Source organism: Bufo bufo, chromosome 1 (assembly GCF_905171765.1).
Source record: "Bufo bufo chromosome 1, aBufBuf1.1, whole genome shotgun sequence".
Lineage (NCBI taxonomy): Eukaryota > Metazoa > Chordata > Amphibia > Anura > Bufonidae > Bufo > Bufo bufo.
Genome location: NC_053389.1, coordinates 522,769,214 through 522,793,961, shown reverse-complemented (window position 1 = coordinate 522,793,961; position 24,748 = coordinate 522,769,214). Strand labels below are relative to the sequence as shown.

General features: G+C 43.2%; 1 protein-coding gene across 1 annotated transcript in view; it reads left to right on the top strand.

Annotated features, from left to right (window-relative positions):
* The window catches only part of TSPAN12 (tetraspanin 12), a 317,079-nt gene that overhangs the window by 137,225 nt on the left and 155,106 nt on the right, over positions 1-24,748 (top strand). Inside the window, exon 5 of the mRNA XM_040411546.1 lies at positions 17,190-17,264. Coding sequence (XP_040267480.1) covers positions 17,190-17,264 — 75 coding nt within the window. The remainder of the gene's footprint in view (positions 1-17,189; positions 17,265-24,748) is intronic.

Genomic DNA, 24,748 nt, shown 5'->3' with positions numbered 1-24,748 from the left:
TTGATTTCAAACTACTTCTCACACAGGAAATCTTGCGTCTCGCGAGATGACGCGTATATGCGTGACTCTGCCTGGAGCTGCTGCCTCCGGAACGCGATCCTGCGTTAGACGGTCCGGAGGCGGTTAATCTAGGTGTGCAGATCCACCAAGCCATTCAACAGATGCAAAGTAATTTTGAGGTTTATTGGTTCTCAGTCAGATGAGAGCAGGTTTTGGAATATCTTATAGTGCACAAGGCTGCCATTGTAAGGTATGCTGGCTGTTATCTGTCTCCTGGATAGATTGATGGCTTGCACATACAGTACAGACCAAAAGTTTGGACACATCTTCTCATTCAAAGAGTTTTCTTTATTTTCATGACTATGAAAATTGTAGATTCACACTGAAGGCATCAAAACTATGAATTAACACATGTGGAATTATATACATAACAAACAAGTGTGAAACAACTGAAAATATGTCATATTCTAGGTTCTTCAAAGTAGCCACCTTTTGCTTTGATTACTGCTTTGCACACTCTTGGCATTCTCTTGATGAGCTTCAAGAGGTAGTCCCCTGAAATGGTTTTCACTTCACAGGTGTGCCCTGTCATGTTTAATAAGTGGGATTTCTTGCCTTATAAATGGGGTTGGGACCATCAGTTGCGTTGAGGAAAGTCAGGTGGATACACAGTCCTACTGAATAGACTGTTAGAATTTGTATTATGGCAAGAAAAAAGCAGCTAAGTAAAGAAAAACGAGTGGCCATCATTACTTTAAGAAATGAAGGTCAGTCAGTCAGCCGAAAAATTGGGAAAACTTTGAAAGTAAGGGCTATTTGACCATGAAGGAGAATGATGGGGTGCTGCGCCAGATGACCTGGCCTCCACAGTCACCGGACCTGAACCCAATCGAGATGGTTTGGGGTGAGCTGGACCGCAGAGTGAAGGCAAAAGGGCCAACAAGTGCTAAGCATCTCTGGGAACTCCTTCAAGACTGTTGGAATACCATTTCAGGTGACTACCTCTTGAAGATCATCAAGAGAATGCCAAGAGTGTGCAAAGCAGTAATCAAAGCAAAAGGTGGCTACTTTGAAGAACCTAGAATATGACATATTTTCTGTTGTTTCACACTTGTTTGTTATGTATATAATTCCACATGTGTTAATTCATAGTTTTGATGCCTTCATAGTCATGAAAATAAAGAAAACTCTTTGAAGGAGAAGGTGTGTCCAAACTTTTGGTCTGTACTGTACCTGGCTTTTGGCATATAGCCTTTGTGTGGTTGTCTATTGTATGTCGTACATAATATGAGTCTAAGATGCATCCAGCTACCCTCTTAATGCCGTTTCCAAACCATTTTGATGGGGTTTCCATCAATTTCTAACCTTTTTTTATGAACCAGATACCCTCTTCTCTTTTGAGAAGGGGGTGCCTGGGGTTCTCCCATTGACTTCCATTGTGCTCGAGTGCTCGATAGAACACACGAGCATACCGATGTGTTCGGCCAGAGCACACAAGCACTTTGGTGCTCGCTCAACACTACTGTACAGGGGTTATAGGGTGAAAACAAGGGGACTGACAGGATAACTCATTTATGAGTAACCCAAAGTCAAATCTGTTGGTTGACACAGTGGTTCCTTACTGACTGTTTTAACAGTAATTTATTGATTCCTTAAATGTAAGGACAAATCCCCCCGAATAAGCCTACAATCTACAGTCGTGGCCAAAAGTTTTGAGAATGACACAAATATTAGTTTTTACAAAGTTTGCTGCTAAACTTCTTTTAGATCTTTGTTTCAGTTGTTTCTGTGATGTAGTGAAATATAATTACACGCACTTCATACGTTTCAAAGGCTTTTATCGACAATTACATGACATTTATGCAAAGAGTCAGTATTTGCAGTGTTGGCCCTTCTTTTTCACGACCTCTGCAATTCGACTGGGCATGCTCTCAATCAACTTCTGGGCCAATTCCTGACTGATAGCAACCCATTCTTTCATAATCACTTCTTGGAGTTTGTCAGAAGTAGTGGGTTTTTGTTTGTCCACCCGCCTCTTGAGGATTGACCACAAGTTCTCAATGGGATTAAGATCTGGGGAGTTTCCAGGCCATGGACCCAAAATGTCAACGTTTTGGTCCCCGAACCACTTAGTTATCACTTTTGCCTTATGGCACGGTGCTCCATCGTGCTGGAAAATGCATTCTTCTTCACCAAAATGTTGTTGGATTGTTGGAAGAAGTTGCTGTTGGAGGGTGTTTTGGTACCATTCTTTATTCATGGCTGTGTTTTTGGGCAAAATTGTGAGTGAGCCCACTCCCTTGGATGAGAAGCAACCCCACACATGAATGGTCTCAGGATGCTTTACTGTTGGCATGACACATGACTGATGGTAGCGCTCACCTTTTCTTCTCCGGACAAGCCTTTTTCCAGATGCCCCAAACAATCGGAAAGAGGCTTCATCAGAGAATATGACTTTGCCCCAGTCTTTAGCAGTCTATTCACCATACGTTCTGCAGAAGATCAATCTGTCCCTGATGGGTTTTTTTGGAGAGAAGTGGCTTCTTTGCTGGCCTTCTTGACACCAGGCCATCTTCCAAAAGTCTTCGCCTCACTGTGCATGCAGATGCGCTCACACCTGCCTGCTGCCATTCCTGAGCAAGCTCTGCACTGGTGGCACTCCGATCCCGCAGCTGAATCCTCTTTAGGAGACGATCCTGGCGCTTGCTGGACTTTCTTGGACGCCCTGAAGCCTTTTTAACAAGAATTGAACCTCTTTCCTTGAAGTTCTTGATGATCCTATAAATTGTTGATTGAGGTGCAATCTTAGTAGCCACAATATCCTTGCCTGTGAAGCCATTTTTATGCAACGCAATGATGGCTGCACGCGTTTCTTTGCAGGTCACCATGGTTAACAATGGAAGAACAGTGATTTCAAGTATCACCCTCCTTTTAACATGTCAAGTCTGCCATTTTAACCCAATCAGCCTGACATAATGATCTCCAGCCTTGTGCTCGTCAACATTCTCACCCCAGTTAACAAGATGATTACTGAAATGATCTCAGCAGGTCCTTTAATGACAGCAATGAAATGCAGTGGAAAGGTTTTTTTGGGATTAAGTTAATTTTCATGGCAAAGAAGGACTATGCAATTCATCTGATCACTCTTCATAACATTCTGGAGTATATGCAAATTGCTATTATTAAAACTTAAGCAGCAACTTTTCCAATTTCCAATATTTATGTAATTCTCAAAACTTTTGGCCACGACTGTATATATCACAGGTTCCAGATACAAAGGGTAGGTGAACAAGCATCTTTACTAGACTATATAGTTGTCAGAAGGAGTGAGTTATCAGAGAGCAATGCAAGTTTGTAGGGTATTATTTGGTGGATAATATGTGAAATGGAATTCCAGAGAAGAAAGGAGACAGGAGAGATGTCCTGGATACAAAGGTATGAGGAGATGAGGAAAGGTTCATTGGCAGAAGAGGTTGTTTATAGGATGGTATCTGGAGATTAGTAAACCAAATATAAGTTGGAGCAGAGGTTAACAGGACTGCATAGAATAAACTAAGGAGTGACACGCTACGTGACCTGTGAATTACAATGGGAGAAGTGAGTTGAGCGGAAGAGTTTTGGATAAATGGGAGGGGTCCCAGCTGGTGGACCATACAGGGGTTTGTTTCAGTATTCTGTTGGTGTCTGCATAGACTAGACGTTGTTTCATACATGAGGATGGAAGTAACTGATTTTGATTAGGAGATTTCAGGATATTGTGAGATTGGGGAAGGGATTAATGTAGCTTTATCAGCAGAAAGGAAGAAAAAATATAAACTTCTCAAATACTTTGGGAAATCTTTCCATTTTCACATGATACATTCTGTTTCTTTGTGAATTAGAATGTATTAAATCAGTTAATTCTTTAAAGGGCTTCTGTCACCCCCCAAAAGTCATTTTTCATTTTTGGGCTAATTAAAATCCTTATAGTGCGATTATTCAATATATAGTGCTCTTACCTTTTTCTGTTGTTTAGTTTCTTTAAAAACCGCACTTTTATAATATGTTAATTACCTTGCTACCAGCAAGTAGGGCGGTTACTTGCTGGTAGCCGCCGCATCCTCCTTTAAAAAAAACACCCCCTCTTCCTGTTGATTGACAGGGCCAGCGAGCGCTCTCCTCCTCCGGCTGGCCCTGTCTGCAATTCAAATCCCGCGCCTGCGCCTTACGTGTCATCATTCGGCGCAGGCGCTCTGAGAGAAGGACGCTCGCTTCCTCAGCACCCCCTCAGTGTGCCTGCGCCGATGACGTCACCTCTAAACCCGAAAGAGAAGACGTCATCGGCGCAGGCGCACTGAGGGAGTGTTGAGGAAGCGAACGTCCTTCTCTCAGAGCGCCTGCGCTGAATGAAGACACGTAAGGCGCAGGCGCGGGATTTGATTTGCAGACAGGGCCAGCCGGAGGAGGAGAGCACTCGCTGGCCCTGTCAATCAACAGGAGGAGGGGGCGTTTTTTTGAAAGGAGAATGCGGCGACTACCAGCAAGTAACCGCCCTACTTGCTGGTAGCAAGGTAATTAACATATTATAAAAGTGCGGTTTTTAAAGAAACTAAACAGAAAAAGGTAAGAGCACTATATATTGAATAATCGCACTATAAGGATTTTAATTGGCCCAAAAATGAAAAATGACTTTTGGGGGTGACAGAAGCCCTTTAATTCTTTTTAACTATTGCATTTGTAGCTGTCTATTACTGCAGATATTATTCTGTGGAGATAAAGCCTGTAGAAAGCAAAGCACACATTACCTTCCATTCTTTGTTGGAAGGAGTGAATAGACTGATCTGTTTTACAAAGGTTTTGAGCTTCACATCAGCAATAGTAGCTGTAACTAAAGTTCAGTTTTTGCACATTTACATGCAAATATGGAGACCTTCATTGAGGTAGACTCACTATGTCACAATAATTATTTTTTCCAGTGGCCTTGGTGATGTTATTATCCACTTGTAGCTTGATAAATAGTAGCTAATGTGTTGTTCTTTTGAAAATGCTTTACATTTCATGAATTCCTGCCTTGGGATGTACATGTGAATATATTACATGTTGCTCTTAATGACTTTTAGTACAAAGCACTGTTACCTAGTGGAAGATTGTTCTACTGTAGTTCTAAGGCAGGTTTATTAAAATGCACATTGAGAAACAGTAAAATATTTAAGAAACTGATTTTCCATCCATTAAGATTTTATAATAATGAACCTAATGTGAGAAAGACATTGGGGGGACATTTATGGTGTAATTTGCGCCCAAAAAAATACTAGGGTTACAAATCAAAAGTGGTAATTTTGTTTCACCTCATATATCAAAAGGCGCAAACCAAATGTGACTTTAAAATATAAACCTGATTATCTGCCTACTTCTCTCTATTTGTGACACAAATGGCACAAAAATGAGACTTTTTTTTTTTAAACTAAAATGTGCTATTTCAGTCACCCCCCCTCCCAGACTGCACTTGAGACATTTGAAACATACAGTATTTGCGACATTTACAGGGGTAAATTGCAACTTTTGTCTCAGACTATGGACGTTTTTGTTGAATGTCGAACTTACAGAACACTGCTGTTTAGCTCATTTATATTAGATAAAAATAAATGCATCCTGCTTTAATACTTACCTATCACTTGTTCCCCCAAGTTGGTTTTCTCTTGATAAATGCGACTTTTTGAGAAAAAGTAGCATCTTTCTGCCATAAATGCAACTTTTTACACAAAACACTTGCACATAAGCTGGCTTAACCTTTTCTACCCCAGGCCAGTTTTCACCTTCCTGCCCAGGCCATTTTTGCAAATCCAACATGTGTATGTGGTAATGTGGTAATAACTTTGGAACACTTTTACTTATCTAGGCCGTTCTGAAATCGTTTTCTCATGACATGTTGTACTTCACGACAGTGCTAAATTTGAGTCAATATATTGTTTCTTTATTTATAAAAAAAAATACAAAATTTACCCAAAAATTGGAAAAATTCTTAATTTTCTCAATTTGACATTTTCTACAGATAGTAATGCCTCATAAAATTGTTATCAGTCATCATTCCCCATATGTCTGCTTCATGTTGGCATCATTTTGTAAATGTCATTTTATTTTTTTAGGACGTTAGAAGGCTTAGAAGTTTAGGAGCCATTTTTAAAATTTTCAACAAACTTTCCAAAACCATTTTTTTAAGCACCAATTCAGTTATAAAGTGATTTTGAGGTGCTTACATAATGGAAACCACCCATAAATGACCCCATTTTAGAAACTACACCCCTCAAAAGATTCAAAACTGATGTTACAAACTTTGTTAACCCTTCCACAAGAATTAAAGGAAAATGGAGGCAAAATTTCAAAATTAAATTTATTGGGCAATTTTTTCTTGCAACACAGCAAGGGTCAACAGCAAACTTCTCTATGGGCACGTGGCAGTGGTCAGAAGGAAAGGAGCCCCATATGGATTTTGGAGCCAGATTTTGCTAGAATGGTTTCTGGGCACCATTTTGTATTTGAAGAGACCCTGACTTACCCCTACAGTGGAAACCCTCAAAAAGTGACCCCATTTTGGAAACTACACCCTTCAAAGAATATATTAAGGGGGGTACTGAGCACTTTGACCCCCTAAGTGTTTTACTGAGCATTGAGCTGCCTTCCCTTCCATCGGGTCCCCATCACAGCAGCGGGGGGACCCGATGGGGAAGGGGAGGGAGCTCCCTGCCTCCACACAACCCGCACATGACACGGTCAGCGCTCACCGCGGCATAGTGAGGGTTAATGCGCCGGCATTAGTGTTTTCACAGATGCCGGTGCATACAGCAGGGGTCCGGCTAACAGGAACAGCCGGTCCCCTGCAGCTGATCGGACGGCGCAGCTCCTGCACTCGCCCAATCAGCGCGCTGTAGTACTACGGCGCTGGTCGGGATGTCACTTCCCACAGCGCCATACTATTACACGCTGGTTGCGAAGGGGTTAATTGTCATCAACAATTTGAGCCATTTCTGCCAATAAGAGGATGATAAATGAGGCGTAATATGCACCAATTTCAAAGCATTGATGCATTCTTTATGGTGAAAATTGTGAAGAAAACAGTTGATACACAAATTTTGTTTTTATTACCTGTTTACTAAAAAACATTCACGTTATAGTTATATAAGGCCTCATGCACACGACCGTATTTTTTCACGGTCCGCAAAACGGGGTTCCGTTGGTCCGTGATCCGTGACCGTTTTTTCGTCCGTGGGTCTTCCTTGATTTTTGGAGGATCCACAGACATGAAAAAAAAGTCGTTTTGGTGTCCGCCTGGCCGTGCAGAGCCAAACGGATCCGTCCTGAATTACAATGCAAGTCAATGGGGACGGATCCGTTTGACGTTGACACAATATGGTGCAATTTCAAACGGATCCGTCCCCCATTGACTTTCAATGTAAAGTCAGGAGTTAATATACCATAGGATCAGAGTTTTCTCCAATCCGATGGTATATTTTAACTTGAAGCGTCCCCATCACCATGGGAACGCCTCTGTTAGAATATACTGTCGGATATGAGTTACATCGTGAAACTCATATACGACAGTATATTCTAACACAGAGGCGTTCCCATAGTGATGGGGACGCTTCTAGTTAGAATATACTACAAACTGTGTACATGACTGCCCCCTGCTGCCTGGCAGCACCCGATCTTTTACAGGGGGCTGTGATCCGCACAATTAACCCTTCAGGTGCCACACCTGAAGGGGTTAATTGTGCGTATCATAGCCCCCTGTAAGAGATCAGGGGCTGCCAGGCAGCAGGGGGCAGACCCCCCTCCCTCCCCAGTTTGAATATCATTGGTGGCCAGTGTGCGGCCCCCCCACCCCCCCTCTATTGTAATTTCATTGGTGGCCAGTGTGCGTCCTCCGTCGGCCCCCCTCCCCCCTCTATTCTATCGTCGACCCCCCCCCCCTGCTCCCCCTCTATTGTATTAATATCATTGGTGGCCAGTGTGCGTCCCCCCCCTCCCTGCCCGATCATTGGTGGCAGCGGAGATTCCGATCGGAGTCCCAGTTTAATCGCTCTGGGGCTCCGATCGGTAACCATGGCAACCAGGACGCTACTGCAGGCCTGGTTGCCATGGTTACTTAGCAATATTACAATATTAGAAGCATCATACTTACCTGCTGGCTGCTGCGCTGTCTGTCTCCGGCCGGGAGCTCCTCCTACTGGTAAGTGACAGATCATTAAGCAATGTGCCGCACAGACCTGTCACTTACCAGTAGGAGGAGCTCCCGGCCGGACACAGACATCGCAGCAGCCAGCAGGTAAGTTAATGCTTCTAATATTGTAATATTGCTAAGTAACCATGGCAACCAGGCTTGCAGTAGCGTCCTGGTTGCCATGGTTACCGATCGGAGCCCCAGAGCGATTAAACTGGGACTCCGATCGGAATCTACGCTGACACCAATGATCAGGGGGGGGGGGGGGGGCCGCACACTGGCCACGAATGATATTACAATAGGGGGGGGGGGGGGGCCGGGGGAGGCCGCACACTGGCCACCAATGATATTACAATAGGGGGGGCGCCGCACACTGCCCACCAATGATATTCAAACTGGGGAGGGAGGGGGGTCTGCCCCCTCCTGCCTGGCAGCCCCTGATCTCTTATAGGGGGCTATGATATGCACAATTAACCCCTCAGGTGCAGCACCTGAGGGGTTAATTGTGCGGATCACAGCCCCCAGTAAGAGATCGGGTGCTGCCAGGCAGCAGGGGGCAGTCATGTACACAGTTCTCAGTATATTCTAACTAGAAGCGTCCCCATCACTATGGGAACGCCTCTGTGTTAGAATATACTGTCGGATGTGAGTTTTCACAAAGTGAAAACTCATCTCTGAAAAAGCTTTTATGCAGACGGATCTTCGGATCCGTCTGCATGAAAGTAACCTACGGCCACGGATCACGGACGCGGATGCCAATCTTGTGTGCATCCGTGTTCTTTCACGGACCCATTGACTTGAATGGGTCCGTGAACCGTTGTCCGTCAAAAAAATAGGACAGGTCATATTTTTTTGACGGACAGGAAAAACTGATCACGGATGCGGCTGCAAAGCGGTGCATTTTCCGATTTTTCCACGGACCCATTGAAAGTCAATGGGTCCGCGAAGGAAAACGGCACAACGGCCACGGATGCACACAACGGTCGTGTGCATGAGGCCTATTGGACATAGACATAAAGTCCAGACTTTTAGCTTTCATTTGAGGGTATCCACATTACAATTGTATGATGGGTTTAAGAGTATAAGCTCCTTTTACATGTGGCACCATGTTTTTAAAGGGACCAAAAGTAATCGGACAATCGACTCAACGATTGTTTCATGGGCAGGTGTGGGCAATTCCTTCATTATTTCATTCTCAATTAAGCACATAAAAGGCCTGGAGTTAATTTGAAGTGTGGTGCTTGCATTTTAAACATGCGGTCAAAGGAGCTCTCCATGCAGGTGAAACAAGCCATCCTTCATCTGCGAAAATTGAAAAAACCCATCCAAGAAATTGCTACACTATTACGAGTGGCAAAATCTACAGTTTGGTACATCCTGAGAAAGAAAGAAAGCACTGGTGACCTCAACAATTCAAAAAGTAAGAATAATTACCATGGTGAAGAGAAACCCCTTAATAACAGCAACCAAGTGAACGACACTCTCCAGGATATAGGCTTATCAATATACAAATCTACAATAAGAGAAGACTGCATTAAAGTAAATACAGACTGTTCACTGCACGGTGCAAGCCACTCATTAGCCTCAAGAATAAGAAGGCTAGATTGGACTTTACTAAAAAAAAAAATCTTAAAAAACCAGCACGCTTTTGGAAGAACATTCTTTGGACAGATTAAACCAAGATCAACATCTACCAGAATGATGGAAAGAAAAAAGTATGGTGAAGGCATGGTACAGCTCAGGATCCAAAGCATACCGCATCATCTGTAAAACACGGCGGAGGCCGTGTGATTGCTTGGGCATGCATGACTGCCAGTGGCACTGGGTCCCTAGTGTTTATTAATGATGTGACACAGGACAGAAGCAGCCGGATGAATTCTGGGGTTTTCAGAGACATACTGTGTGCTCAAATCCAGCCAAATGCAGCCAAACTGATTGTATTCATAATACAGATGGACAATGACCCAAAACATAAAGCCAAAGCAATACAGGAGTTTATTAAAGCAAAGAAGTGGAATATTCTTGAATGGCCGAGTCAGTCACCTGATCTGAACCCAATAGAGCATTTCACTTGTTAAAGACTAAACTTCAGACAGAAAGGCCCACAAACAAACAGCAACTGAAAACCGCTGCAGTAAAGGCCTGGCAGATGAGGAAACACAGCGTCTGGTTATGTCTATGAGTTCAAGACTTCAGGCATTCATTGCCAACAAAGGGTTTTCAACCAAGTATTAGAAATGAACATTTTATATACAATTATTTGATTTGTCCAATTACTTTTGAGCCCCTGAAATGAAGGGATTGAGTTAAAAAAATGCTTTAGTGTCTCACATTTTTATGCAATCATTTTGTTCAATCCAGTGAATTAAAGCTGAAAGTCTGAACTTCAACTGCATCTGAATTGTTTTGTTCAAAATCTATTGTGGTAATGTATAGAACAAAAATTAGAAAAATGTTGTCTCTGTCCAAATATATATGGACCTAACTGTATATTTGGCGCAAATCAAAACACCATTGTTTTGACGCATTTTGCACCATAATTCTGGGGCAACCTGCTTAGTAAATGTCCCACATTGTGTACTATAACTAAAACCAAATGCTCTGTAAAGTAGTATACAGTCAGGTCCATAAATATTGGGACATTGACACAATTCTAAAAATTTTTGCTCCATAAACCACCACAATGGATTTGAAATTAAACTAACAAGATGTGCTTTAACTGCAGACTGTCAGCCTTAATTTGAGGGTATTTACATCCAAATCAGGTGAACGGTGTAGGAATTACAACAGTTTGCATATGTGCCTCCCACTTGTTACAGGATCAAAAGTAATGGGACAGAATAATAATCATAAATCAAACTTTCTCTTTTTAATACATGGTTGCAAATCCTTTGCAGTGAATTACAGCCTGAAGTTTGGAACGCATAGACATCACCAGACGCTGGGTTTCAGCCCTGGTGATGCTCTGCCAGGCCTCTACTGCAACTGTCTTCAGTTTCTGCTTGTTCTTGGAGCATTTTCCCTTCAGTTTTGTCTTCAGCAATTGAAATGCATGCTCAATCGGATTCAGGTCAGGTGATTGACTTGGCCATTGCATAACATTCCACTTCTTTCCTTTAAAAAACTCTTTGGTTGCTTTTGCAGTATGCTTTGGGTCATTGTCCATCTGCAATGTGAAGCGCTGTCCAATGAGTTCTGAAGCATTTGGCTGAATATGAGCAGATAATATTGCCCGAAACACTTCAGAATTCATCCCGCTGCTTTTTTCAGCAGTCACATCATCAATAAATACAAGGAAACCAGTTCCATTGGCAGCCATACATGCCCACGCCATGACACTACCACCACCATGCTTCACTGATGAGGTGGTATGCTTAGGATCATGAGCAGGATGTTGTTCCAGGACTGTGAAGGCTTTTTTTGATGTCGTTTGGCAAACTCTAATCTGGCCTTCCTGTCTTTGAGGCTCACCAATGGTTTACGTCTTGTCGTGAACCCTCTGTATTCACTCTGGTGAAGTCTTCTCTTGATTGTTGGCTGTGGCCAACTGTTGTGAAGGATGTTTTCTTCACCAGGAAAATACTTTTTTCGGTTATCCACCACAGTGGTTTTCCGTGGTCTTCCAGGTCTTTTGGTGTTGCTGAGCTCACCGATGCGTTCCTTCTTTTTAAGAATGTTCCAAACAGTTGTTTTGGCCACGCCTAATGTTTTTGCTATCTCTCTGATGGGTTTGTTCATCCTAATGATGGCTTTCTTCACTGATAGCGACAGCTCTTTGGATCTCATCTTGAGAGTTGACAGCAACAGATTCCAAATGCAAATAGCACACTTGAAATGAACTCTGGACCTTTTATCTGCTCATTGTAATTGTGATCATGAGGGAATAACACACACCTGGCCATGGAACAGCTGAGAAGCCAATTGTCCCATTACTTTTGGTCCCTTAACGAGTGCGAGTCACATATGCAAACTGTTGTAATTCCTACACTGTTCACCTGATTTGGATGTAAATACCCTCAAATTAAGGCTGACAGTCTGCAGTGAAAGCACATCTTATTCGTTTTAATTTCAAATCCATTGTGGTGGTGTATAGAGCCAAAAATTTTACAATTGTGTCGATGTCCCAATATTTATGGACCTGACTGTATAGTAAACTATGAATTGTAGAAAAAGTGTAAACATTTCCGTTCGATCTGAATGTATTTGATCATTTTTAAGTTGACAGATTGGAAGCGCTATGAAAAGTAGAAAGGCAGAAACAATAAACCGTGTGCTTAGATGTATATGAAAGCATGTGGAATGCAAGGTCATTGGGCTAGCTGGCATCATGGAGTCTTTATGTGCCTTAAACTTTACCTTAAATTGAGCTATACCGTTTTATGGTTGTAGTTATGCCATTTATATGAGACTTGATAAATCTTCCAGACTTTTTGCCCTCAGTTACCTAGCTCCCACTGGATTGTAAAGTACATTTCAGTCTATTATTTTAGTAGTTTGATAATGTTTTATCACTTTGTGAAGGTATTTAGGCAGCTGTGATGCTACTCCAATAGTAAGTTCCATAGTTGCAGTCACTTGATCAAACTTCTAGTAGAGTGTGCTGTAAATATACATTATTTGTCACCACACAATTATGGACCACATTGTCGCTCTATAGCTTTTTCTAGATTTCTAGTATTTACATTGTATTTTACTTGTTTTATATCCTGTCCAATTAGTTTAGTCATAGACAACTGACAGCTATAAATTAAACTTGCATTTGTGATGTTGCTGGTCTGAACAAAGCCCAGGCTGGAATTTATCGCCTGTTGTCATTTATTTCATTTATATCTTGTGAGATAATAAAACTGGCCACACAGGATTTCTTATTTTCCCAAATGTTTTCTGACATTGTTGTACAAGGTCAAACAAAATGTAGGCATAAGTCGAAAATCAAAACAAAAAAAATAATTCAAAAATGGTTACTTTGTAGGTGCTATACATTTGATTTAAAGGGGTATTCCCATCTCAGACAATGGGGGCATATCGCTAAGATTTGCCCCCATTGTCTGATAGGTGCGAGTCCCACCACTGGGACCCGCACCTACAACGAGAACCATCTATATCTAAATTGTTTCTTAATATTTCTAAGCCACATATCTCTACTGAGATAAATTACTTCTATCTCCACATCTACAGTCGTGGCCAAAAGTTTTGAGAATGACAAAAATATTAGTTTTCACAAAGTTTGCTGCTAAACTGCTTTTAGATCTTTGTTTCAGTTGTTTCTGTGATGTAGTGAAATATAATTACACGCACTTCATATGTTTCAAAGGCTTTTATCGACAATTACATGACATTTATGCAAAGAGTCAGTATTTGCAGTGTTGGCCCTTCTTTTTCAGGACCTCTGCAATTCGACTGGGCATGCTCTCAATCAACTTCTGGGCCAATTCCTGACTGATAGCAACCCATTCTTTCATAATCACTTCTTGGAGTTTGTCAGAATTAGTGGGTTTTTGTTTGTCCACCCGCCTCTTGAGGATTGACCACAAGTTCTCAATGGGATTAAGATCTGGGGAGTTTCCAGGACATGGACCCAAAATGTCAACGTTTTGGTCCCCGAGCCACTTAGTTATCACTTTTGCCTTATGGCACTGTGCTCCATCGTGCTGGAAAATGCATTGTTCGTCACCAAACTGTTGTTGGATTGTTGGAAGAAGTTGCTGTTGGAGGGTGTTTTGGTACAATTCTTTATTCATGGCTGTGTTTTTGGGCAAAATTGTGAGTGAGCCCACTCCCTTGGATGAGAAGCAACCCCACACATGAATGGTCTCAGGATGCTTTACTGTTGGCATGACACATGACTGATGGTAGCGCTCACCTTTTCATCTCCGGACAAGCCTTTTTCCAGATGCCCCAAACAATCGGAAAGAGGCTTCATCAGAGAATATGACTTTGCCCCAGTCCTCAGCAGTCCATTCACCAAACTTTCTGCAGAAGATCAATCTGTCCCTGATGGGTTTTTTTGGAGAGAAGTGGCTGGACTTTCTTGGACGCCCTGAAGCCTTCTTAACAAGAATTGAACCTCTTTCCTTGAAGTTCTTGATGATCCTATAAATTGTTGATTGATGTGCAATCTTAGTAGCCACAATATCCTTGCCTGTGAAGCCATTTTTATGCAACGCAATGATGGCTGCACACGTTTCTTTGCAGGTCACCATGGTTAACAATGGAAGAACAATGATTTCAAGCATCACCCTCCTTTTAACATGTCAAGTCCGCCATTTTAACCCAATCAGCCTGACATAATGATTTCCAGCCTTGTGCTCGTCAACATTCTCACCTGAGTTAACAAGACGATTACTGAAATGATCTCAGCAGGTCCTTTAATGACAGCAATGAAATGCAGTGGAAAGGTTTTTTGGGGATTAAGTTAATTTTCATGGCAAAGAAGGACTATGCAATTCATCTGATCACTCTTCATAACATTCTGGAGTATATGCAAATTGCTATTATAAAAACTTTAGCAGCAACTTTTCCAATATTTATGTAATTCTCAAAACTTTTGGCCACGACTGTATGAGCACATGCAGCGAGAGTGCCTCCAAGAGACATGCAACACGTACCCCCTGAGATACTTGTACTACAGGTTAAGCTAATGCCAGGATAAAATGATATTGTACTTGACTAGGGTAACAACAGGACTAATGGCTATTTATGTTAAAATAGGTGACAGAGCCATATCAGAACCAGAGCATGCATTCAAGGGGTAGGAATCTGCATACCTTTTTAGTGTATTAAATAGTGTAGGTAGGAGATAGGGCATGTCATTACAGAGGTTTCTGTCAGAGGGGAGTTTATCAGGACATGTGTGTCAGTTTTCCAAGGTTAAAAACTGGCCAGGGCTTAACTGAACGGAATGAGGCTACTGCAACCCGAACAATTTATCAGAATTCATTCATGACATTTGTCAGTGAATGTTTCCAATAAATTCCTTTAAATTAAGTATCATTTTATCTTTGCATTATAGTTCATATAAAGTTACAACCATAATGTGAGCACAAACTTATGACAGCAAATATGATGTGTTTGTGTACGTGTGTGTGTGTGGTGGGGGGGAATATCATTAGCAATTCGTATATGACATTACTGTAAAGTGGTTGATGAAATAAAGACATTTTCAAATGTATGCAGAATTGTAAATGCAGCTCTGGATGACAATGGGCTATAGCAGAGATCAGAAAAGTATGTGCAAAGAAAGGACACATTTACTTGGGCCAATGATCAGAATCAAACTTTCGTGCCAATCTTCATTCACCCAGCCTTGTACATATGCCACTGTTCCTTTGACAACGAGCAAATGCTTGTTTGTCAGACGATCGTATCCTTTATATTGCATTGAAAAGTTACTCTTTACAGCAGCATATTGTCCTATGTGAACAGAAGGTGGGCTTCCAACAAAAACTACTGCAACAAAAAATGCAACATGTAAATGGCACATAATGAGCCACTGGATCATCGGTCGGCGCTTGTTAACGCAGAAAATCTGACTCTTAGACAACTTAAGCAGGAAATTTGTACATGGTGTTGATAGGTGAATATACACTTGGTTTAGTTATTTCTAGAATTGCAGAACCCTTTAACCTCTTCTTCATTCTTCACTATGTAAAATAGCGCACAGCTTATTATTAGAGATGAGCAAATTTCATATTTTGAAATTCGTTCACGCTTTTTGTGGTATAAGGTGAATTGCGTTATGGATTCCGTTACCACGGACCATGACGCAGTTCTGTGATGGAATGCATAACGGAATGCCTTTAGAGGCATTCAGTTATTCATTCCATCATAATAGAAATCTATGGGCTGCAAAACGGATCCGTCCAGTTTATGTTATGCAGGGGAGGACTCCGTTTGCAGCCCATAGACTTCTATTATGACAGAATTAATAACGGAATGCATTCCGTCATAGAATTGCGTTATGGTCCATGGTAACAGAATCCATAACGCAGTTCACTTTTTGCCACCAAACCAAGTGTGAACGAATTTCATAAGCGGAAATTCGCTCATCTCTACTTATTATCTTATAAATAACTGATTTAATTATGAAAAGCATATTTTTTAAACATTTAAAAGGATTTTCAGATTTTATGTTAATAAAACATTTGCAGTAAATAAAATGTTTATGCAAATATGTGCTATACCTTCTGTATTAAAGGGGTTGCCCGGATTCAGAGCTGAACCTGGACATACCCACAATTTCACCCAGGCAGCCCCCCTGATGTTACCATCGGAGCATTTCCCTTGCCCCTGCGCAGGATCGCACAGGGCAAGGGCTCTTTTTTTACCATAACACGCTGCCGGGCGGAGGCTCCCACCCAACAGCATGTTTGGTGACATCACTGACTCTGATGGGTGGGCTTTAGCGCTGCCCTAGCCGTTTTACAGGCTAGGGCAGCGCTAAAGCCTGCCCATCAGTGCTGGGGTCGTCACCGGAACTCCAGAAAATGCCTTTGTCCTACGTGATTCAGCGCAGGGCAAAAGAGCATCGGAGCATTAACTGCTCCGATGCTCAAGTCATGGAGGTTGCCTGGGTGAAAATGGGGATATGTCCGGGTTCCGCTTTGAACCCGGGAATCCGGACAACCCCTTTAATTATTCCAAGATCTCTGCTTGCAATTATTTGGTAGTGGATAAAAATCTGCCCTGGTCACATGATCACAAAGATGCCTGGCTTTTTACAAGAGACCTTTTGATATCTTTACTGTAAAGAGCCAACCACCTATATGAGCATCCCATGACCAGGATAGCGTCAAGCCCTGGATGACATTGAAAGGACTGTATATCAGAAGATTTGCATAGATTTCTATTATATAAACCGCTTCATCAGTAAAACCACTTTAGTCAATGGTAAATGGAATGCTTTACCAACACATTTATTAAATTGGCCAGTGCTACGTAATATTGTATATTTTAGAAAATTGAATGTCACATGCATCTTCTTCTTTTGCAGTATTTTGGGAGCTTGTTAGTAATTTTCTGCATTGAGTTGGCATGTGGAGTGTGGACATATGAACAGGAAATCACGGTAGGTTTATAAGAAACATCCTAATTCTGGTGTAAATGATTGGATTATGAGTATTGTTTACATTTTTTTAAATATTTACTGGAAATATTTTACCCATAATAGCACTAGTAAATAAACAGCATTTTAATTTATTTACTGATCATAGACATCTAGAAAACTAAATTTTTTTCTAAAGGTATTTTCCGGTTTGCATCAACATCCCTTAAAAAATCATTTATGAAGGTCGCTGTAGTTTGGTAATATATTTCTTTTATCTTTATTGCTTATATCTTCCGTACTGGGCTGTAGTCACATGACCATGTCCATGCAGATCTTTCTTATTTCCTGTGATGTTATGTCCATGGTCATCTTAAAGCGGCAACAAGGACAATGATAGGGGAGTGTCTATGTAACTAGCTGGTGGGAGGAGCTATAAACTAGTTGGGTGTTGGGGCAGTGATAATGAAGTGTTTATGTAACTAGCCTGTGGGAGGAGCTATAAACTAGCTGGATGTTGTTAGGGGCAGTGATAGGGCAGTGTCTATTTAATTAGCTGGAGGGAGGAGCTATAAACTAGCTGGGTGTTGTTAGGGGTAGTGATAGGGGAGTGTCTATGTAACCAGCTGGTGGGAGGATCTATAAACTAGCTGTGTGTTAGGGGCAGTGATAGGGCAGTGTTTATGTAACTAGCTGGTGGGAGGAGCTATAAACTAACTGGGTGTTGTTAGGGGCAGTGATAGGGCAGTGTCTATTTAATTAGCTGGAGGGAGGAGCTATAAACTAGCTGGGTGTTGTTAGGGGTAGTGATAGGGGAGTGTCTATGTAACCAGCTGGTGGGAGGATCTATAAACTAGCTGTGTGTTAGGGGCAGTGATAGGGCAGTGTTTATGTAACTAGCTGGTGGGAGGAGCTATAAACTAGCTGGGTGTTGTTAGGGGCAGTGATAGGGGAGTGTCTATGTAATTAGCTGGGTGGGAGGATCTATAAACTAGCTGTGTGTTAGGGGCAGTGTTAGGGCAGTGTCTATATAACTAGCTGGGTGGGAGGATCTATAAACTAGCTGTGTGTTAGGGGCAGTGATAAGGGAGTATCTATATAACTAGCTGGGTGGGAGGAGCTATAAACTAGCTGGGTGTTACTAGGGGCATTGATAGGGGAGTGTCTATGTAACCAGCTGGTGGGTGGAGCGATAACCTAGCTGGGTGTTGTTAGGGGCAGTGATAGGGGCGTTTCTATGTGGGAGGAGCTATAAACTAGCTGGATGTTGTTAGGGGCATTGAAGCTGTGGCAGAGAAGGGAAAAGTACATTGTGGGTTTGATTGGATACAACAGGAAGTGCAACATACAAGATGGAAACAAACCAGAGTGATTTTTAGAGTCCAAATTTAAAAATAAAATAGGGAAGATGTACATGAGGTAAGCAACAGCATTAGCATATCTGTGAAAAACTGCTACCCCTTTAAGGAGTTCAGATTGCCATTTTCTAAATGACTTATTATTCATGGTTGGTCTGTGAAGGTTGTCATCTTGTGCAACAAGTTCATAAATTAAAACAACACTGACCATTCTCTGTTGTAATCTGTCCCCTACTCTCTGCTTGATGGATAGGATAGAGATCCTTCTACTGTTGTTCAACTGCAGCACCCAAAAACAATATAAATTTCAACGAGCAGATCATCTTTTTGACAGATATCTTCCATCATTTATCATCTGTTATACTTGCTTGTGTCATGAAAAGGCACTGATGGATGGAACTTCGCCTAAATTTTCCTTTCAGCCACCCAAAAACTCTAGTGTATGGGCACTTAAAGTTGCAGGTGGCCATATATGTATCAATATGATCAGCTCCCCCTGCTGTCATAGAAAGTCAATGTGGTCATTAGTGAAATTATGAATAACAATTTTGACTCAATTATTTTTTTTACTTATTTAACCCCTGTTTTATTAGAAAAGTATATTTGTTGGTAACAACACTTTGTTTTCCATGCATTTTCTAAAGTGCTGCAGAGCATGGACTTGCTAAACAGCACCATAAATCTTGGCTTCCTGAATTTTTGTCAGTGTACCCTAGGATGCATTAGCTGATTGTGCTTTACTGCACTCAGTTCTGCAGTAGAAATGTGGTCAAGTGAATATTTATAACAGAGAAGGGGGCAAGTGCAACTAACATGACTCAAGTGCAATCTCTCACACAGTATAATTACCCCCAGAGGCCCCTTCACATACCTGTCTTACTTCTCTGGGCCCGGCTCAGCAGTGACGCACACATCATCACACCACCGCTGCTGTGCATTGATCGCCAGCTCCTTTGCGATCTAGCAGTGGGAACTTTTATCTGTATTAATGAAAGCGCTCGTAGCGGCCGGCACCGCCCTGACAACTGGCTCTCGGGGTGCCCCTTTCTTAGTACACCACTGGCTATAGTTAATTTTTTATTTATTTTTTGCAGTGGGTATTAAACAACAAAGAGAAATTCCATCCATAAGTGCTCAAAAATATTTAATCATTTATTATAACCTTAACCTTAATCCAATTACAAATGCCATTAAAAGGAACCTGTGACCATGAAAATGCAGTATTATCTGCAGGCAGCATGTTGTAGAGCAGAAGGAGCTGAGCAGATTGATGTATAGTTATGTGGGAAACGATTCAATAAAACCCATAATTTATACATTTAAACCTCTGCTATTTCTGAACTTAGGAGTTAAAGGGGGGTATTCCCATCTTAGACAATGGGGGCATATCGCTAGAATATGCCCCCATTGTCTGATAGGTGCGGGTCTCACCGCTGGGACCCGCACCTATATCGAGCGGAGCGCTGTGGCTGGAGGACCCCAGATTTCCCGGGGTCCGTCCACCACCAAGCGCTAATCCCCGCATCACCCATAGAATTGAATGGGAGCGTGCCGCGCATGCGCGGCCCATGCTCCCATTCATTTCTATGGGGCAGACAGCAATAGCCGAGCCAGTCTCTTTCACTTTTTGAGCTCCGTTCTCGATATAGGTGCGGCTCCCAGCGGTGGGACCCGCCCCTTTAAGACAATGGGGGCATATCCTAGCGATATGCTCCCATTGTCTGAGATGAGAAAACCCCTTTAAGTGGGCGGTGTTATTAGTGATTGACAGCTGTCTCTATAGACACTTTTACAGGGAAGGCTGTCGATCACTGATAGGACCACCCACTTGACTCCTAAGCCCAGAATGAACAGAGTTTTAAATGCATAAATTACAATATTTGCTGATTCTTTTTCACAAAACTATATATTAAAACCTTAGTGACCAGCCTGTTTTGGGCCTTACTGACCAAGCATTTTTCTTTCTTTTTTCATCGTCGCGTTCCAAGAGCTATAACTTTTTTAATTTTTCCGTCTATATAGCTTTACGAGGGCTTGTTTTTGACCCGGGTGCGACTGCCAAGGGTTGATCTATTTCACACACTCAATCTCTCGTGCCCCTACACACAGGCGTCAGATTGAGCCTTGATCACACCCTGACACAGCCTCTCATGCACCCCAACACGCTGCCACCACCTATGACATTTAAATCAATACTCCGATTAATTAAGTGCTCATAGAAACCCCACAGCGCCCCACTCGCAAGCAGGCTCACTTTGGCACAAGCCACACGTATAGCAAATGCACATTAACGCACTCATACACTTAAAAAAATAGAGTGTACTAGGCTCGTTCAGGGCACAAGGCAAAACCATTAAAGATAGGTTCTTACCTATCTTTTAGGCTGCGTTCAGACCTGAGCGTACGGGATGGAGCGCTCTGTATGCGCGATTGTATGCGCGTTTACAGACGCGGCTCCGGAACAAGCGAACGCCCATTGTCGCGCGTTTCCGCTGAAGTCTATGTACAGGAACGCGCGACAAGACGCCCTGTACTTCTTGGGGCGTCGGGCGTTTTACAGCGCGATCGTACGCGCTGTAAAACGCTCAGGTGAGAACCATGCCCATAGGGAAGCATTGGTTCTTGCCTGTTGAGCGTTTTACAGCGCGTAGGAACGCGCTGTAAAACGCTCAGGTCTGAACCCAGCCTAATGGTTCTTACTCAACGAATTGTGTGGTCAGAGTTCCTTCTGGTTTTTGGGGACAGGAGGAAAGTGGAGCACAACTCATTGATGATCGGATCCCCAAATTGTGTCAAAGAAATGTTCCCAATAGTTTCTTTTTTTATCCCCATTAGGCAGAGGGTGGAGCTGAGAGGAGTCTCCCTCTTATTGTGTCCCAGCCTTCTGGTGTGGCCCATTACCTGTGCATGCTCCACCTCTCTTATTATTAAAACATGGCTTCCCGTCCACACTAATGGATATTCGGGACCCAACATGTTTTAATAATGTATATTATATTCGGCTGATCATTTTGATACCACACATGACTAGTGTGGTTGTCCCAGAAGGTGAGATACTGGTTATGTGGGAATGCTGGCTATCAGGGATGGGATGTTTAGACCCCTACGATGCCCACATCACGCGGAATACAATGATCACAATTATTAATACGCGAGTTGTATCAGAGATGAGTTATTGCTTATGAGATATTTTCTTCATCCCCTGACACTGTATTTGAAAATCTTCTGGACCCCTGCGGGGTGAGGTTCCAGGCTGTCTGAGTGGCTGCATTTCCAGGAACCATTCTCATTACAACTTGCAAAGGGCCAGTTATTTTACATTCAGGTGATAAATGGATTTCCTCCAACGGTAATGCGTATTACAACTGTAGGTCCAGACGGAACGGCACATACAATCACAGAATGGCATGAACATATATGGGATCACAGAGCAGATATAAAACATCTATAGATAATAAAAGTTATGAGAATTGTGGTCCATTTCTTACACCTCCCCCCTTTATGATGTGCCACGGGGAACTGACTACAAGTCAGTTCACAAGCACATCGGTGGCAGCAGGTTCTCCTTGTCGTGACAACCCATCCGCGTTGCTATGGTCACTGCCCTTCCGGTGCTGAATGGAGAAGTCATATTGTTGCAGGGCTAGGCTCCATCGGAGCAGTTTCCAATTGTCCCCTGATGCACTGTTCAACCAACTCAGGGGATTATGGTCTGTGATCACTGTGAAGTTGCGCCCATAGAGATAAGGTTGTAGCTTCTGCAGCACCCATACAATCGCAAGGCACTCCTTTTCCACGGTGGCATATGCCACCTCTCTGGGCAGCAGCCTCCGGCTTAGGTAAACGACCGGATGCTCTTCACCTCTCTGATTCACTTGGCGGAGGACCACACCTAGGCCATAGGTGCTAGCGTCTGTTTGCACCACAAACCGGTGAGTAAAGTCAGGGGCCTGTAGCACAGGGGAGCTGGATAGGGCAGCTTTTAGGGCAGAGAAGGCGTTTTCACATTCCGCTGTCGAGATCACTACCTGGGGAAGCTTCTTCTTGTTCAGGTCGGTGAGGGGTTTTACCAGGGCACTATAGTTTGACACACATTTTAGGTAATATCCTGCGATCCCCAAGAAGGCCATAACCTATTTCTTGGTTTTGGGGTTATGCCACGCAATAATGGCCTCCACTTCCTCAGGCTGTGGTTGGAGGGTACCACCTCCCACACAATGCCCCAGGTATTGGACCTCCGCCATAGTGAATTGACATTTCCCAGGCTTGATTGTTGAGACTTGCCCTTTTTACCGGGTCAAGCACTTGTGAAAGGTGACATAGGTGCTCCTCCCATGATGAACTAAACACTGCAATGTCATTCAAATGGCAACGGCAAACCACTCCAGTCCTTCCAGCAGTTGATTAACTAGTCGCTGAAAAGTTGCTGGAGCATTCTTCATACCAAAGGGCATGACAAGGAATTCATATAGTCCAAAAGGAGTGACAAATGCTGATTTCTCTTGGGCCTCCTTGGTCCGGGGGATCTGCCAATATCCCCTACCCCCGGTAAAGTAGGCCATTGTCCCAGTATACTCGTTCTCCTGAAGACTCCGGAGGGGGGTTTTCAGCCAGACTCTTTCGTTTTCCCAAACTAGGATCACAGTGTAAGGCCTTTTGGAAATCCTGGCTGCTGGTTTCCAGGGAGGAGCTAGGCAGCGAGGTAGGGGATGTCACCACTTGTGGGTCTGTCCAACTGGGCCTTGGGGAGGGATGCAGCATTAGCACTCTGGCTATGGGTCACAGCCGCCACAGGGGGACTACAGACCAACCTGTCCTCACATTGTCCCTCATGTCCATATCCTTTTCCGTCAGGATCCACCCCCAACTCCATCACCCAACCCCTCCTGGTCTCTGCGGTCCTCCTTCTCTTATACCAGTAAGTCTCCCCCAGGCTGGGTGGTCACATACTAAGATACCATCCGCCCCAAGTCAGTTCCCAGCAATACGCTAGTAGGGATGGCGTCGGTCACTCCCACGGTCCGGATCCTCTGACCAGCACCCTAATCCAGGAATACTCTCGCCATGGGAATTGCAGGGTTTATCTCTCCTACTCCTTTCACAGCCAGGGTTTGTCCAAGGAGTATATCCTCTGGGCTTACTAGCTCTGGACGCACAAGAGTAACTTCCACCCCCGTATCTTGCAGTGCGATGGTGACTTGGTTGCCTATGGTGACAGACTGGAGGTTATCCGCACTCTTGCGATCCGCCCCAACCACAAACAAAACAGAGGGAGTAGTCATAGGTAGCTTTGGCAAAGTGGGACTCTTCTTTTTGGCAGGGCAGTTGCTATGTAAGTGTCCTACCTGGTTGCAGGTAAAACATGGGCGGCCATCAAAGGCTGGCCTATGGGTGACAAGAGGGGCAGCACCCCCTGAGGGTCGAATGATGGAGGGAAAGGTACCCAGAGTGGGCTTGCCCCCTTTCCAGCTGGCACCAGGAGGCTTTTGTAGTGCTGAGTCACAGTTGGCAACATAAGTATCTGCCAGTCTCGCCGCCTAGGTGGCATCCTTCGCCTCCTGGTCCATAATGAATTGTCGCACTTCCAAGGAGCAAAGGTGTAAAAACTGATCTTTCACCATTAAATCCTGCAGTTCCTCAAAGGTGGTGATGGATAATCCACGGACCCACTGATGAAGGTTAGTCCTCAGGCCATCTAGTAGATCCAAATAGCTATCATTGGGTCCGCGTTGTAGTGTCCTGAATCATTTGCGATAATCCTTTGGGGTGAGGTTGTATTTCCTGATCAAAGCTTGCTTTATGGCATCATAGTCACCATCCCATGTTTTAATAATGTATATTATATCCGGCTGATCATTTTGATACCACACATGACCGGTGTGGTTGTCCCAGAAGGTGAGATACTGGTTATGTGGGAATGCTGGCTATCAGGGATGGGATGTTTAGACCCCTACGATGCCCACATCACGCGGAATACAATGATCACAATTATTAATACGTGAGTTGTATCAGAGATTAGTTATTGCATATGAGATATTTTCTTCATCCCCTGACACTGTATTTGAAAAGCTTCTGGAACCCTGCGGGGTGAGCTAACATTCAGGTGATAAATAGATTTCCTCCAAGGGTAATGCGTGTTCCAACTGCAGG